Source organism: Prionailurus viverrinus, chromosome D1 (genome assembly GCF_022837055.1).
Source record: "Prionailurus viverrinus isolate Anna chromosome D1, UM_Priviv_1.0, whole genome shotgun sequence".
Classification (NCBI taxonomy): Eukaryota; Metazoa; Chordata; class Mammalia; order Carnivora; family Felidae; genus Prionailurus; species Prionailurus viverrinus.
In genome coordinates, this window is record NC_062570.1 from 29,412,722 (window position 1) to 29,429,410 (window position 16,689).

Genomic DNA, 16,689 nt, shown 5'->3' on the forward strand with positions numbered 1-16,689 from the left:
CACCTTGCACTATGAGGTGGACCCGGGAAGTTTTCGGGTGGTTGTCTGTTTGCACAGAGCAGGTGTAAGGGCCCTCGTCATACACATCCACGTTCTGGATCATGATGCTGTATTGGGTTGGTGTGTTGACCAGGATGATCACACGAGGGTCTATGGACCACTTGTCATTCCCAGCATAGAGGATGGTGCTGCGGTTTAGCCAGGCCACCCGGGTGACTCGGTCATCTATGGTACACCTGTGAGGGAGGAGGGTGGGGAGTGGAGATGGAGGACATTGGGGGAGGGGAGGGGAGTAGGGGAGGTAAACATTGAGGAATGGAGGTGGGGAAAGGGAGAAGAGAGTGTTGAGAGGCTGTGTCATAAATGTGATTGCTGTATTCTGAGGAGTAAATGGAACAAAATAGCCCCATGCTAAAAGGAAACAATCAATTATTGATGAAACTTCCTAAGTATAGGGTAACAGTGGCCTGAATTATCCTGAAGAACTGATGATACAAAATCATTTCTATTTGATTTAGGAGCATATTATGTGAAGATCTTTGCCATATATTTGCTTTCCATCTTATTTTTCCCCCCAGGCTTATATGAAAATTAATTTCTATTTCTTGAGCACATTTACCACCTTGTGGGAGACATGGCCCAGGGGCATAGGGGCAAGAAAGTGGATCAGTATTTCAAATAGGTCACAGATAATCTACAAAGCAAATACCTAACTTGTTAGTCAAAAATTGGACATATTTACCACCAGCCCTCCCTGGTATTGATAATCTCCTTTTACCCCTAAACTACCCAAATCCTGCAAATTATAATTTATAACATGGATTGATAAAATTCACCTTAGAAAGCCATCAAGTTTTAGGAAGTCCTGGCTGCCTCTGAAGATGTCAGCAGAGGTAAGAAGAAAGTGATCAGAGTTCCCCTTCCCTCCTACTGCCACCCCCTACCCACCCCCAGCCCAGAAAACAAAGTGGCTCATGTCACATGGGTTATCATTATGGTAAAAAGCTAATCTCAAAAAAAAAAAAAAAAGCTAACCTCTACCTCCTCAACCTCGCACATACTCAACAATTGGAAGCTGTGAATGTAAGTGGAATTTGTTGTTTGGTATGAATGACTTGCAGGCTATTGGGTTTAATGAAGAAATAAATATGCCTGCTGGTCAGAAGGAAAATTATCATACGTTCCCCAGGATTTTACAATCCATTGAAAGAAAATGGAAGAGAATCCCTTGTAAATGTGGGCTTGCAAAAAAGGGTGTGTTTCAAGGGCCCCAGGTATATGCCCACCTGCCACTCACCCCTCTAGTCTAAACTTGAGTTGCGGTATCTGGGCAAATAGTGAGGTCCAGTTATAGCTGTGCTATTCCCATAAGATGTCCCAGCAAACAGGTCTGAGGCCCATCTTCTGGGCACAAGGAACATCAATCCAGCACCTCCAGATGAGAAGACAAAACAAACAAACAAACAAAAAACACTGCCTCATCTCACCAAATCTGATCCCATTTTGACTGAAAGCAGAGATCTTTCTACAAAGCTCAGGAGACGAGAACACCAAAGACAATGACAATGGAAGAGAGAGCATGAACTTTTGGACATGCTGTTTTCCCTTAGCAAAATGGCCAGCCAGACACAGCCTGAATGGCCATGGGAGCAGAATAATACTGGAGCACTAAAATGACAGCTTCTGTTGAAAGGGGAAAATGCTCTGTCTAGCAAAGTACTCTCCCTGGTTGGTAGGACACATAGAAATAATACTAGCTTCCAATCACAGAAGTCTTTGTATGTACAGGTCACCTGTCATTCAGCAGGTTCCGGCAGCTTTGAGTTAGGGGTGGGGTGATAATTAGATGCTTTCACAGGACGGCAAGAAGAAGCCTTTCTCTTCTAAATTTTCTTTATTTGCTGTTTTTCAAACTACAAAAATAAAATAACCATATTTAAATGTGTGAAAAAATGAGGTCCTTAATTTGGTAACACTCTTGTTACCTCTCCTTCTACATCTCACTTTTTACATACACATATTCACATAAATAAGGACTGTGTTGATTTATTTACCTGAAATAGAATTATACTCTAATATTCCTATGAAGCTTTTTTTTTTGGAACTTTATCACAGGTATCCCTTAACACCAGTAGTTATAGATCTATTTTTGTATTTTTTTTTTGAGAGACAGAAAGCACAAGTGGGGGAGAGGGGAAGAGGGAAAGGGAGAGAGAATCTCAAGCAAGCTCCACGCTCAGGATGAAGCCAGACACGGGGCACAATCCCACAGCCCTGGGATCATGAGCTGAGTCACAATCAAGAATCAGATGCTCAGCTGACAGCCATCCAGGTGCCCCTACTTTTGTAATTGTTTCTAAGTAAGTCTAAGATCAGCAAGATGAGTTTTGGAGGCTCAACCGCATTTAAAATTAGTAATAATTCAAGTATCATTGAGTGACTCTTTGCCACTTCACAGGTGTGTCATAGTAATAAAAAAAATTGAATGTATGCAGTTTCCTTCATATCCTGGGACCCTAGCTTCAATCTGCAGTTTTGTCCTTCTGCAGCAACTTTCCATTTCCCTAATGCAAACTAAAAAGCTCTTAATGGACCTTGCACTCTACCCTTTCAAAAGCATTTCTTAGGGAAAAAAAAGAACAAAAAAGATAAACACATTCATTCACTTTCAGTTGAAAATGATTGATGAAGTTTCCTGTGCAAGCTTTCTTTATAACAGCTGTGTTTTCATAAACACCAAATTTCTATTTGAATAACTTCTAACAATGAAGTTCTAATTGTTCAGTGCCAGGAACTGTCAAGCCTGGAAGTGAATGGTAAACTGGGACAGAGTAAAGGGAGTCACATTCTAGTCCCCAGAACCACACAAACCCAAGTGACAAAGTGCAAACAAATATTCTTGCTTTTATTTTGGTCAATTATGTAACCTCTCAAAAATGTTAAGTTGATATATATATTTAACTTTTTAAATTTATTTTTGAGAGGGCACAAGTCAGGGAGGGACAGAGAGAGAGGGACAGAGGATCTAAACTGGGCTCAGCTCTGACAGCAGCAAGAACAATGTGGTGCTTGAACTCATGAACCACGAGATCATGACCTGAGTAGAAGTTGAACGCTGAACCAACTGAGCCACCCAGATGCCCCTAAGTCATATAATTTTTAAAATTTAAGTTAAAAGGATGCACTTCTGGCCTGTGGAGAATATTCACAATTTTAAAATTAAAATGTCACAACATTCCTTTATATATGTATCTATATCTATATCTATATCTGTATCTATATACACACACATATTTTCAATAAAATTTAAATGCAATACTGATTTGATTATCTAGTTTCAAAATCATGAAAAAGTTCTTTATTAGTCATAAAATGTGAATTGTTCCTTTTTAAAACTTGAACTTCTGTTTCCAGTATATGTCTTCTGCAAGATTTTGTCTTGATGTAACCTTTCATACTTAAAACCTTTTATTGATCAGCTACCATATTTATTTGCAAATATACAGAGAGAGATGGAAATTGAAATTTCTTATATGTTCTATAATCATAAAGCTCTGAGTAATGCTATTTTCTTTTAAAATTAGTTATTACAAGGACAGTATTGATAAAACAACATAAATAATTAAACATAAAAAGTAAACTTTTTCTGGATATATAGTACTTAATGGGGTAGATGACGTTTTTTAAAATTACTTTGAGGGGTGCATGGGTGGCTCAGTAGGTAGAGTGTCTGACTCTTGATTTCAACTCAGGTCATGGTTCCATGGTTAGTGAGTTTGAGCCCCGAATTAGGCTCCATGCTATCAGCCCAGAGTCTGCTTGGGATACTCTCTCTCCCTCTCCCTTTGCTCCTCCCTGCTCGCATGCTCTCTCTCTCTCTTTCTCAAAATAAATAAACTGAAACAAAATAAATAAAAATAAAATCATACCTTGAATAAATAACCTTAGTGCTAGAATAAGATAGAGCCCAGGACTGATTCAATTTCTATTTTTGTTTGAGAGAAACCTAGTTCACATAAGCGAGGGAAAATCTTGTATAGCAGTGCCACTCAATTCTTTGAACCTCTTCCAAGATATGTGCCAAAAATCACATAGAAATATAGCTTCAAAAATTATTTTAATGATCTCACAGCTGACAATTCAATTAGTTCCTCCTTCAGCTCTTTTTAAAGCAATGAATTGAAAAATACCTGACTTGCAAAGGGCTTTGTAACTCAGTATTAAATTCATTCAATTTCACAATATCTGGACAGTATATTGTTAACATTTTACCAGGCTTTATCAAATGACTTTTAAGGTGTATTTCTCTTTTACTTAGAAGGACCTTGTTTAACCCAATACACCCAGAAAGGTGGGTAAAATTGAATACTGTTTATTTTAATATGCCAAATCACATTGTTCTCTACCAGAAAATGTCTCTTTCTCTAATTACAAGATAGAGAAGATATGTGCTTTGCTATGATGTCTTTGTCCTTTCCCTTCATTACATCTATGCTTTACTTTGGTGGGATTCTCCTTCAAGAGTGATTTTTTTTTTTAATAGTTGGATGATGGCGACAAATAAAGGTAAATTATTTCCTGGACAATTTATAAAAATGGGAACAGTCAAGGGGCGCCTGGGTGGCGCAGTCGGTTGAGCGTCCGACTTCAGCCAGGTCACGATCTCGCGGTCCGGGAGTTCGAGCCCCGCGTCAGGCTCTGGGCTGATGGCTCAGAGCCTGGAGCCTGTTTCCGATTCTGTGTCTCCCTCTCTCTCTGCCCCTCCCCCGTTCATGCTCTGTCTCTCTCTGTCCCAAAAATAAATAAACGTTGAAAAAAAAATTAAAAAAAAAAATGGGAACAGTCAAAAGGATCACTAGAATTACAATTCATTCTCAGTGCCTTTCTTAGGCAGATTGATTTAGGAAATCTGAGATCTTGAATGTATCCTCTTAAGTGCATGGAACCAGTACAAATTACCAGGAGTCTTGCAGGGACTGACTTTGAAACAGGTCAGTCCAAATCTATTCTCCATGGGCAAAACAGACTCTCAGTGCCCTGCCACACATACCTTGGGAAGCCTTGTGCACTCCTTGGGTAGATATACCCCAGACAGATACCCACAGCCCAATTTACCTGCTGTCAAACCTGGGTTTCATTAGCAGGCATGGACGGGGGCAGAGTGGAGTAACTGAATAAATCTATCTCTCCGAATGGGGCAGAGACCATTCACTGAGTCTGTACAGTACTAGAACCTAAAGAATGATAAAGTCACTTGTGAGAATGATGATGTTGTTTGAGGGAAAAGAAGGAAACAACAGGGAACAGCAGGAAGAAGAGCTCAGAGAATAACTTTTTAAAACATGCTTAAGTGTTCTTACAAACCTGGCTCCTTCCTTGATGTTTACGGCTGTGTTGAACTCTCATTTACAGGAAGCACATGGAGGAGAATTTTTTATGTTAAATAAGGGCATCCAAGAGGAAAATCAAGAAACATGAATGATAACTTTCTAATTTCTTGAAAACTCTTATAGGTCTCTAAAATTCTTACCCTTAAGCAAATCTTATCTAGTGGTTCTTCATAAGGTAGAATTCATTACAACTCAATGGTACTGTCTCAAATTACATAGTGGTTATTGGTGCCTAGCACAGTTAAGAACTTTCCATATATTAAATAACCTGATCCTCATAACTACCCTTTGAGACATGCTTTATTATTATCATACTTTATAGATCACAAAACTGAGATGCAGAGAGGTTCAGGACTCTGAACAGCTGGTACAACCAGCATAGAGAATTTACACCTATTCAGCCTTGTGTAGAATTTCTGCACTTAAAGGCTGTTGGCTTCTCCTCAAAAAGAAAGTGTTTGTGGCTCAAGACTCAAAGTAATAAGACCAGGAGGAGTTCATTGGTATTATCCAGTTTCCCACAAATTTATGGTATTCAGTTTTTAATTTTAGCATTCAATTTTCTCATAAGAGATAAAATAGCTTAGGAGAACAGGAAAGATATTTGGAAATGACTTTTGTACATCGTTAAACCACCTCTAGCTATTTGTGAAGAGTGGAAATACTCAGAAATGGCAAAGAAATGCCAAAAGCTATTGGAGGAAAGGAATTTTGCAGCCAAAGTTGTCATTTTCAATTCCACTAAACGTGGGACATGCAGTTAAGATGCAGGGTCATTTTGTTTTGTTTTTAAGGAAGAAGTGCAGATAGAAGAAATCCATGCTTTCAGGCAGTGGTTCTCAAACTTCACTGTGCATCAGATTCACCCTGAGAGCTCTTTAAAACACAGATTGCTGAGCCCAACTCCCAAGTTCTTCTGATTTAGTGTGTTCAAAGTGGGGCTGAGAATATGCATTTTAAAGTTCCCAGGTGAGGCCATTGATACTGGTCTGAAGACTCCTCTTTGACAACCACTGCCTTTAAGAAATCAGACAAGAGACAAGTTGGAATTCAATCAAAATAAAATCTTCCTGAAAAGTGAAATTAGGTAGCTTTAAGGTTTTTGTTTGTATTCTTTAGGTCTGCTTTTGTTTTTATATTTTGCCTCTGAAAATACAAAAAAAACCCGTGATTCACATAACAGATATTTAATCAATATCTAAGGTACACTAGACAATATTCCAGGAGCTGAGAATGCTGGCTGGCAAACAGGCAAAGGTCATGATCCTTGAGGCTATATCCAGTGAGACAAAGAAAGCATATAAGTAAATAAGCATATTAGTTTTGGAGGATGACAAGTGGTGAATGCAAAGCAGGTTAAGGAATGGTGAGTGCCATGGGGACTGGGAGCATATTTGAGACAGAGGGGTAAGTAAATGCCACCTGGGGCTTGTATATTAGATGCTGCAAGTTTTACAACCTTACATCTGAATGCAGCACAGTGCATGTATAAAAATCATGTGTGGGGCGCCTGGGTGGCGCAGTCGGTTAAGCGTCCGACTTCAGCCAGGTCACGATCTCGCGGTCCGTGAGTTCGAGCCCCGCATCGGGCTCTGGGCTGATGGCTCGGAGCCTGGAGCCTGTTTCCGATTCTGTGTCTCCCTCTCTCTCTGCCCCTCCCTCGTTCATGTTCTGTCTCTCTCTCTGTCCCAAAAATGAATAAACTTTGAAAAAAAAATTAAAAAAAAATCATGTGTACTTAAAAATAAAAGTCACATCTCAATTATATACACAGATAGGTGTAGGAGCATCTAGATAACATGGATACCTAGAGCATGACTATTTAATTATTACAAATATTTTGAACCAGTCTCACGAGCAGTGCCTCTCTTGTATGGATAACTCTGTAGATGCTAGTATTCAAAAAATTGAAAACTGGCATTTTGAGAAACTAAAGTTTACCAAAAAATGTCTTTATATTTCCACCCTTGTTATTGGGATAATACCTAAAATACATTGCATGCCTCTCTGCTTTAATAAGTAGACAGTAGTGAATAGAGTGAATAACCTCTAATACAGACTCATCATTTTAAACTTCCACTCTCTTTGTAATGCAATGTTAATAGAGAAGATCCTGGACTTCTTCATAGAATTACAACACTGGATTTAATTATTTATGCACTTATTTTCTGGGGCTGTAAATACCACATGGATAAGAATCATGTCAGTGGTCTTCATTTTTTAACACCAAACCTCCCACAGCGGATCTGGTATCTATTATAGGTGACCAGTACATATTTATAATGATGGAAAGGTGTAAGGCAATGTTTTTCAAACTGATGTCAAGATACCCTACAAAGATTATAGTGGGGTTCAGTCAGCTGAATATCTGACTTTGGCTCAGGTCATGATCTCCCAGTTCTTGAGTTCGAGCCACGCATCCAGCTCTGTGCTGACAGCTCAGAGCAAGGAGCCTGCTTCATGTTCTGTGTGTGTGTGTGTGTGTGTGTGTGTGTCTCTCTCTCTGCCCCTCCCCCACTCAGGCTCTGTCTCTCAAAAATTATTAAACATTAAAAAAAGGAAAGACATAAAAAAAGCCCACAAAGATTATAAATAATGATATGTTGCAATGAGAGTAGATCTTGTATCTTCTCACCACAACTAAGACAGGCTAATCATGTGATGAGCTGGCAGTGTTAGCTTTTGCTGGGTGGTAGTCATTTGCAATACATAAATTCATCAAATCAACATGTTGTACACTTCAAACCTAAAAATGTTATATGTCAGTTATATCTCAGTAAAGCTCAAAGAAAAAAAAAAGAACCTACATAAGATGAAGTAGATGTCCTTGGAAATATTATGTGTGTGACTCTGTAAGTTATGTACACACACACACACACACACACACACACTCACAACACCCATGGGATTTTTTTCTTGTGTATTTTTTTAATCTAGTGTTTTCATTTATAAAATATTCTTTAAAAATATAATATATACATATTCTAGATGTTTTATGACTACAATTAGATTTAAATTTTCAGACTTGTGTCTATTATTACAATAGCATAAAAGAGTATGTATTCTGTTGTTTCAGACTAATGAAAAAATACAGAGGTGGACTTAAGGTTCAGCAGTACATTTCTCCCAAGGAACGCTGAATGATCCCAGGGTCCACTATAGTAATGAAGGTTCTCAAAAGTTGGAATGAAGCCATGTGGAAAGAGAACTCTGTTGTCATATTGCACAGACCAAAGTTAAAAGTGATGCTCTGGCAGCAGTCAGGACTATATTCACATTGCAACTTGGAAATTAATTTTAATAAAATATCATCTGCTCCATTAAATTAATGTTGTTAATTTTAGTGGTTACCTATGTGTATGATTTAAAACCAGATTTTAGAGCCATGTAAGTCTAAAAAGGTTAAGGGATTTATACCTAGTTTTATGATTTTATGCATAAAATGTTTTTTTTTAAATATTGTTGCAACTGGGAAATCCTGAAATCTTGTTTTTGTCCACCCTTGCCCCTGCCTTCAAAAGGGCCTTCTAGAGAGTATTCAATTTAGAAATGCTGATAAAGGTGATAGAGTTGAATGTTAAAGCCCAATATGCATTTTCCTTGAATTTTCTTTTTATATTTACCTATGATATTAATTTTTTTTTTGTTTTTGCTTTTGAATGTCTTTGTCCTTTTTCATAAATTGAGTTAATTGAATTTCAGTTAAGAACTTTACATGTATCAAAACATATTAATAATACCAGTTTGAAAAATGAGAGGAAGAAGATCTTGTTTTAGAGAATTCAAAGACCAATAATAAATGAATTTTTTAAAAGAGAGGAGAGGAGGCAAACCAAAATGAAATATTTGCAGCTCAATTCCCAAGGTATTCTAAATTGCACATAGCTGTTCTCCTGGGAAGCTTTAACTACTCAGTTATTTCCTGAGTTACAAATATAGCCAACTCTAGAGCATCAACAAGGACCCTAAATTATGTAAAGGAAATCTTTATGATTCAGATAGTTGAAAATCCAATGAAAGTAATAACTCTGCTAAAGCTAATATTTGCTAATAAGGTATTGGTGGAGAATATATATGAGAGCTTCTGTGGAAGATTTGGTGGTGGGGGGTGGGAAATAGAGCTACTTAGAGAAGGTCCAGTATGGAAATATTTCAGTCCAACACGAGACTGACTTCAAAGGCTGACAGATACATGACATCTGCAGATTGTTTCTAATTGGAAGATGGTGCCACACTAACAGTGGCTGGATTTGGGGAGTTATATTAAAAACACAGAAATACATGTGTCAGTTTGTGTGCATGTGTGTATATAAGTGGGAAGAGGTGTCCTCCAGAGAAGAGGAGAAAACATATACAAATGCATGCAGGATGGGGCTCTTGAGAAGACAGCATTTAAAACCAAACTAAGGAAGGTGTGGGGTCTCCTGAAAATGGTGTCACATGAAGCAGAAAATCAGCTGCAGGATGATGATGTGTTGTGGTTTCAGCCATGACCGATGATATATGAGTCCATCAGAACAGTGCTCATTGTGTCCTGAAGCAAGCAAAGGGAACTTCCTTCCCCACACAGTGAGGGCTCTACCTGAATGCAGAGAGCAACTTCACACACCTCACCACCCAAGTGAGGCAGTCAGGCAGAAGACAGTTCAGGACAGAGCATCTGATAGGATGAAGGAAAATGAAGGGAGTGATTTCTGTGGAAAGATGGCTGTGCAAAGAGGGGAAATCGCTTACAATCACAAAAGAGGATTAAACTGCATGGCTGTGGGAGGAGAGGAGGAGAATTCCTATCATGGTAACAGAAGGTAAAACATAGGGTAGCTAAACATAATTGTGAAAAGAAAAGGTCAGTGGAAAGCTCTACGAGCAAAACAATGAAAGATTGAGCTGGCTTCTTCCCAGACTTCAAGTTATTCTGTAAATTCACAATGTGTTTAAAAATATATTGGTTTCCCAAGGAGACAGGAGCAAGGCCAAAATAAGAGACCAGTGCCTGCCTTCAAGATTCTTATGATCTTAGGTGAATGATAGGATACAAACAACATTAAAAAGATATTCTTCATCTTCATGGATATAATAAAAAGTGTAAGTTCACCCATTCATAAATATTTATTAAGTACCTACTAAGTGTCAGACACTCTACTGGTCCCTGTCTCTGCCCTCATGGCATTTTTCAGATGGGGGGAGAAATATTCAATCAACAAATTGTATACTTGTATACTTGCTACAAATTGAACTGGGATGATTTCTGGGACAGTCATATATAGGGGACGGCATGGAAAGCCCTGCTCAGATACATAGTCTACAGATGGGCCTTTTCTGAACAAGTGACAATTAACCTAAGGTTGAAAACTGAGAACACCAGGTCAATGTACTGGCTACAGAGAGCATTTTAGGTAGAGGACAGGGCAGATGTGCAGGCCTTGAGTAAAAGGTTGACTCAGGTATGGAAGAGAATGGATGCTACAGTGGCCCAAGCAAGGCAGATGGGAAATTTGGTAGATTCCAGGGGGCTGACAGGTATACATCTCTACTTTAAAAAAGTCTGTATGTTACTCTAGCTGTCATGGGGAATCCTTGAAAAGGTTTAGGTGGAGGCATGACATAATCTAAATGATGCTTTTTATAAGGAAATGCTAGTCTTTCATTGAAGAATGAACTGTAGCAGGACAAGAAGCAGAAGGACTATTGTATCCCTGTAGACATGAGAGAAGAGTTATGTGACAACAGGGTCCACAGCCTAAGGAAAGGGTGAGGGAGCCAGAATGAAGAAAGGGAGTGAGGCACGAATGGACAGTGAAGTGTTGACAATATCTGCAACCAATGCTTCCAAGAATGTTGTCAGCAAAGGTGGAAAGAGAAACGGAGCCCACAAGGGCACAAGGGTCTCCTGAGAGTTTTTTTTTTTTTTCATTTGATAGTTTGCTTGTTTCTTTTCAGACTAGAAATACTTGAGAACTTATTCATTCATTTTATAAATATTTGTTGAACACCTACTGGGTTCTAGGACTGTTCAAACTTTTATATGCCTACAAATTGCTTGTGCCTCTTATGAATTCACTAGGTCTGGGTGGGGCCCAATATTCTGCATTCCTAACAAGTTATGTAATTATGCTGATGTGCTGGGGACCACCCTTTGAGCAGCCCAAATTTAGGTACTAGAGATGCAACTTTGAATAAGACAAGGACCTTCTTACATTCCAATATATAAGTATATACTGATAAGACTGATCTTACTGAATGGGGCAACTGATGATGGAAGGAAGAAAAAGAGGATAGCTCACTGATATTACTGTAAAGGTGAAAAACTATGGATCTAGAACCCATGAAAAAGAAAAGAAAATAAAGAAAGAATGGAAATAGGTATGTTTGTGGATCTGGTCATGGGAAATCAAGGAGGTTACTGAATGATGGTTTCTATTTTCTCTGAAGTAAAGAGCAAAATTATCAGCTGAAGGTAAATGGGAGAGTAGGAGATAGGGGAAGGATGATGCAAGACAAAGGGGAATAGCTGTTGCAGAAAATGAGAGCAATATTACTGGGGAATTCTACTAGGTTCCCAGGCTGTGCTGAGCTTCATTTGTAGTTCATGGGCAAGGATTTATCATGACAGTGCTCTGCCAGCTTTGAAGATATTCTCCAACACTGCTCAACTGTAGGCATACAGAATGTAGATGATTTGAGATCATCCAGTGTTGGAGTATGCCAGATGAGCAAGAGAGAAGATGAGGATTAGAGGAACTGAAAATGTGAGTAAAAAAAGAAGATAGGAGGGGCTGGTGGATAGAGAGAACCTGGTGGGTTTGATGCACTGGAAGACTTAATAAGTTCCTTGAGTAAATGAGCTGAAATAGAAGAGACTATACATTATTGAAAGTAAGAATATTCAGTGACATTATAAACATGACCCTTGTCAATGAGGGATTAAAGTATTTAATCATCTAAGTGGATCATCTAGGTGGATCTCGACAATATTGAGAAGGATGGTGGGAGTCAAGAGCTCTTTATGAGCTTCAGTGAGATTGTAAACTGAGCATTGTAGACACAGTATATTATAATGTTAAGGGGAGGGCCCTGGCATCGAACAGATAAGGGCTCTGCTACTTACTAGCAGATAACCCTGGGAACAGCCTTTAATTTAACCACTCACTACCTCATTTCCCCATCTGTGAAGTAGGATGAACATATTTACTTCACAGTATTATTCAATATTATTATGAGCCTGAATGAAGTAATGCCTGAACAAGAATCAGAATTGTACCCAGCAAATAGTAAGCATTCTTTAAACAGAGCCTGTTCTATTACTACTGTCAAAGAGCTCTGTTGCTTCATTTGGAAAACTATAATTCTATTAGAATTCTATTATCTGGGAGTGTATGCTAATTTAACCAAGTGATACTGAATCCATTTATTTATCATTTCCCAAGGCATTCTGAAGACTTCTCTTTCTATATTTTCAAATCCATAAAGATTGGTGTCTGGGGTGCCTGGGTGGCTCAGTTGGTTAAGTGTCCGACTCTTGGTTTTGGCTCAGGTCATGATCTCGCAGTTTGTGAGTTCAAGCCCCAAGTTGCGTTCTTGCTGACAGTGCATAGCTTGTTTGGGATTCTCTCTCTCCCTCTCACTCTGTCCTTCCTCTGTGTGTTCTCTCTCCTTCTCTCTCTCAAAATAAATAGACTGGAAAAAAAAAAGAATGGTGTTTGCTTTAGGGTTGTTTGAACACAGTCTCAAGACTGGTTATTCTACTGGCTAGTAGATCAGAAATAACATGAGATTTACATTTTTAGTGTTACCTAGAAAATCAATCCAGTGCTTTTACATTTTACCTCTAGATTCTTTCACTTCCAATATTTTCTTTTTTTTTTCTGGAAATTGCTAACTCTTCAGAAGTATTCTTCACTTGGCCAATGTAGAGTTCTACAATAGGATTTAATTTCCCTCTAAGGTTTATTTTCTTAGCTAAAGCCACTGAGACAACTCTAACTTTGTATTTTTATCAGGCCTTGTCCACAGCATGTTGACACAGTGGTTGATGGGCTAGTTTCTAGATTGATGACCAGTGGTTGGTAAAATGCTGTATTTCTAAAAATACATAATTGAGAGATCAATCAATACAATCGTGCACACCTGCAAGAGAATTCATTTGCCCTGCAGGCCCCTAGTAGCTCATGCGGAGGTGTCCTTGTCTTGGGCAGCTTCACTGTGTAAATGGGCCAAACATTGGTCCAGAAGACCAGATCCCAGAGCAGACTAAGGCATGCTGCAGGACAGGAGAGTGGTGGGGTAATGGAGGCAAGATAAAAGCTGAATGGTTTGTTTCAGGTCAGAAACTTCAGGGCAATATATTCAATTATTTTAAGAGACATCTACTGTACAGATACTGCTGGACACTAAGGAAAAGTAAAAATTATTCAAAAGGCCTCACTTCCAGCCCAAGAAAACACCATCAGCTGGTGAAGCATTGTTTTAGAGACAGTAGTAAGGATTCATTTTAGGATAGATGAAGGATAAGTGCAGATTTTAGCAAAGGGCGAACTGGGCACTGGGCAAGCCATCGGTGGATGGTTATCTACTAGTCAGAATCATGGTGTGGTTCTGGGATGCCTTCTGTATTTACCTTTTTCCTTGCAACTTTATATCTTAAGAAGTAGTGCTACAGCATAGGGCAAAGCCATTTCAGAAGCTAAGAACCCTTGGGCGAAGAAGAAGTGTCTTTTAAAAGACAGGAATGATAAAAGTTTCTCCTTTTCTGTCACCCAGCCCCATGTCCCTTGCCCTTTTGGTCCTTGCCAATGGTGCAGAATTCCAAGTGGAGTTGTAAAAGGCAATGAGGGTATTCGCTGTCACACCTGCCCACTTGTCAGAGACAGCTGTTACAGAGACAGCCCCGTTGTGGAACAGGGATGCCTTGAGAAGCCACTCAGAACAATTCACGTTATTTATTTGTCACCTGGCTCCAACTCCGTTGTCCCTTCCTCCAAATCCTGAACAGCTTTAAAACTCAGCCTCCTGATTTGTTCATTATAGTTGGCAAAAGAAGGGAGCAAGATGAAATTAAAATGTTTCCCAAGCACACACCATTTTAATTCCATTCAATAGATTATCCTGACATATTTACTCACGGCCATGTCTGTCTCAGTATCATCCATGGAAAAGTATAAATTAAAATTTTAAATTAAAAGCAGAGAGTCTGGGGAGCTTGATATCTTTTTGAAGAATGGAGCAAGTCAGCCACAGGCTCCCAGCATGAGTATCGTGGGAGCAAAGACTCTGGCAAGGCAGAAATTACAGCCCACGGATTTCCCTGCAAATACCTCCCACATATAATGTAAGGGATCATGGAATCCCAAAGACAGGCAAAACCTCAAAGGTCATTCTTCTTCCTCCAGAATTGTGCATAAACAAACTCCTGCCCTTCTGAGTTCAGGTGAAACTTATCAGAAACTGCTAAAGGACTATCTTATTTATGAAACCAAAAATTATGCTGGAAATAGATGAGCTTTTACGCTATCCTACAGGATTTCAGTGTAATATACTGATTAAGAGAATAAATACTTTAATAAGAGGTATATTAATTCTATCACAGGTCTATAATTTATCAAACTCCTGGTCTTTCATGAGCATTAGTTTTCTAATTTATAAAATGGAAATAATATTTAAAATCATAGATATGGCAAATATTAAAAAATAATCCTTTTACTATTATCACAGTTCTGAGAGCCTAGTAGTTAATAAATGTTTGGTATTACATTTCTGTAATTACTCAAAACTAAAGAATAATGATATAACAAACATTATAATACTTTTGACTTGCCTTTAGTACTCATTTTTGAATGTACACATACATCATTATAAAGTTTGGAAAATTAAGTAAGGAGTGCACTTTTTTGGATCTCAGCACATATACAATTCTGCCTCAAGTTTGGAAGTAGATATTGCATGTGTTCAAGTAATTGTGGCTTCCTGGCCAACTAGGAGGCCAATCAGTTTGTTTGATTCATCTTGTGCCACCCTAAACAGACTACACATCTGAACAAAACCTTATTTGAGTTTTTAAAAATAACACCCTCATTAAATAGACAGATGGGCAAGGACAGATGGAGGAGGAGGGATGGGAAGTGATACTTTTTTTCCAGTGCTTCTCCATTCTTATAAGCACTTCTCCTGTAGAATGTCAACTCTGCCTGTTTAAAAATATATATGTCATATATTTTTAATGCACCAATCATCTTTTCTGGAATAGTGGCTTATTTTGTATAGATTATGAGAATGAATTCCCCTTAAAAAATAAAATAGAAGGCAGGCAAACTCTTTCCTTGGGCCATGAGATGCCCAAGAGAGCTACTCCCTGGGGGCAGTAAAGTCACAGGGTTAATTTTTGCAAATGTTTCCAGTGTAGGCCCAGAAAGTTGCTGCTTTTAATTTATATCACCTATAGTTCTGTGCCACAGGTTGGCAGTCTGGGATAGAGAGGGTATTCTTCATTCCTGGGACTCTCTGGATTCTCAGAGGGAACCAAAAGAATAGGAAGTCTTATCTGAAAGCACCCTGAATTTCTCTGGCCTTCCCCTATTTGACTTCTGTGTTAAGGGCAGAAACCTGTACGGATAGTACTCCAAACACTTGTGCAAACCATTAAGCCAGGCTGAGCTTATGGAACTCTGTATAGAGGAGAATGTTCTCATGGAAACTTGTTACTTAAAGAAAGGTTTGCCATAAAACCCAATTACTCCTTGTAATGTGGAAAGGCTGAGGTTCCTATTCACGAATTTTAAATAAATAAAGGGATAGACAAAGAAAAAGAGAAAGGGGAAAAGAGGGAGAGAAAAAGGAAAAGGGAAGAAGGATAAAAGAAGAAACAGAAAAGAATAAATCTTTAGATTGGTTGAAAACATATATAATTAATTTACTTTATACTTTTCAGCCGATGGATGTGCCTGCTTAATTGTGTTCTATTCAGGGGAATGTTAAAAATAATTATGTACTTTCCGAGCACACATTGACTGATTCCAGTTATTTTTTGACAATTCCTTTGAAACACTTCATTTCCTGGGCATCCAACAGATCTGCCCTTAAAGCCTGACCTTACACTGTCCTTGCCATCAGTGGTCCTGGGTGCCCCACACTCCTCCTGTCACACACCCCTCACCTAGCACAAGTCCTAGCTAGATAGGCCACATGTCCAAGAAAGAGTTTTCTTCCACTCAAATTAACTGTGGGAAAGCAAGCAGAGTCTGGTTAAGTTAAGCCCTAGGGGATTCGAGCAGAGTGGAGAATTACTCCTGTCTCAGTTCATTAT

The 16,689-nt window shown here is 38.7% G+C and overlaps 1 protein-coding gene across 2 annotated transcripts in view; it reads right to left on the bottom strand.

Moving 5' to 3' along the window:
• Positions 1-16,689, bottom strand: part of LOC125147204 (opioid-binding protein/cell adhesion molecule-like) — a 1,066,615-nt gene that overhangs the window by 211,666 nt on the left and 838,260 nt on the right. For both annotated transcript variants that reach the window (XM_047824290.1, XM_047824291.1), the window contains one exon: positions 4-236. In XM_047824290.1, coding sequence (XP_047680246.1) covers positions 4-236 — 233 coding nt within the window. The remainder of the gene's footprint in view (positions 1-3; positions 237-16,689) is intronic.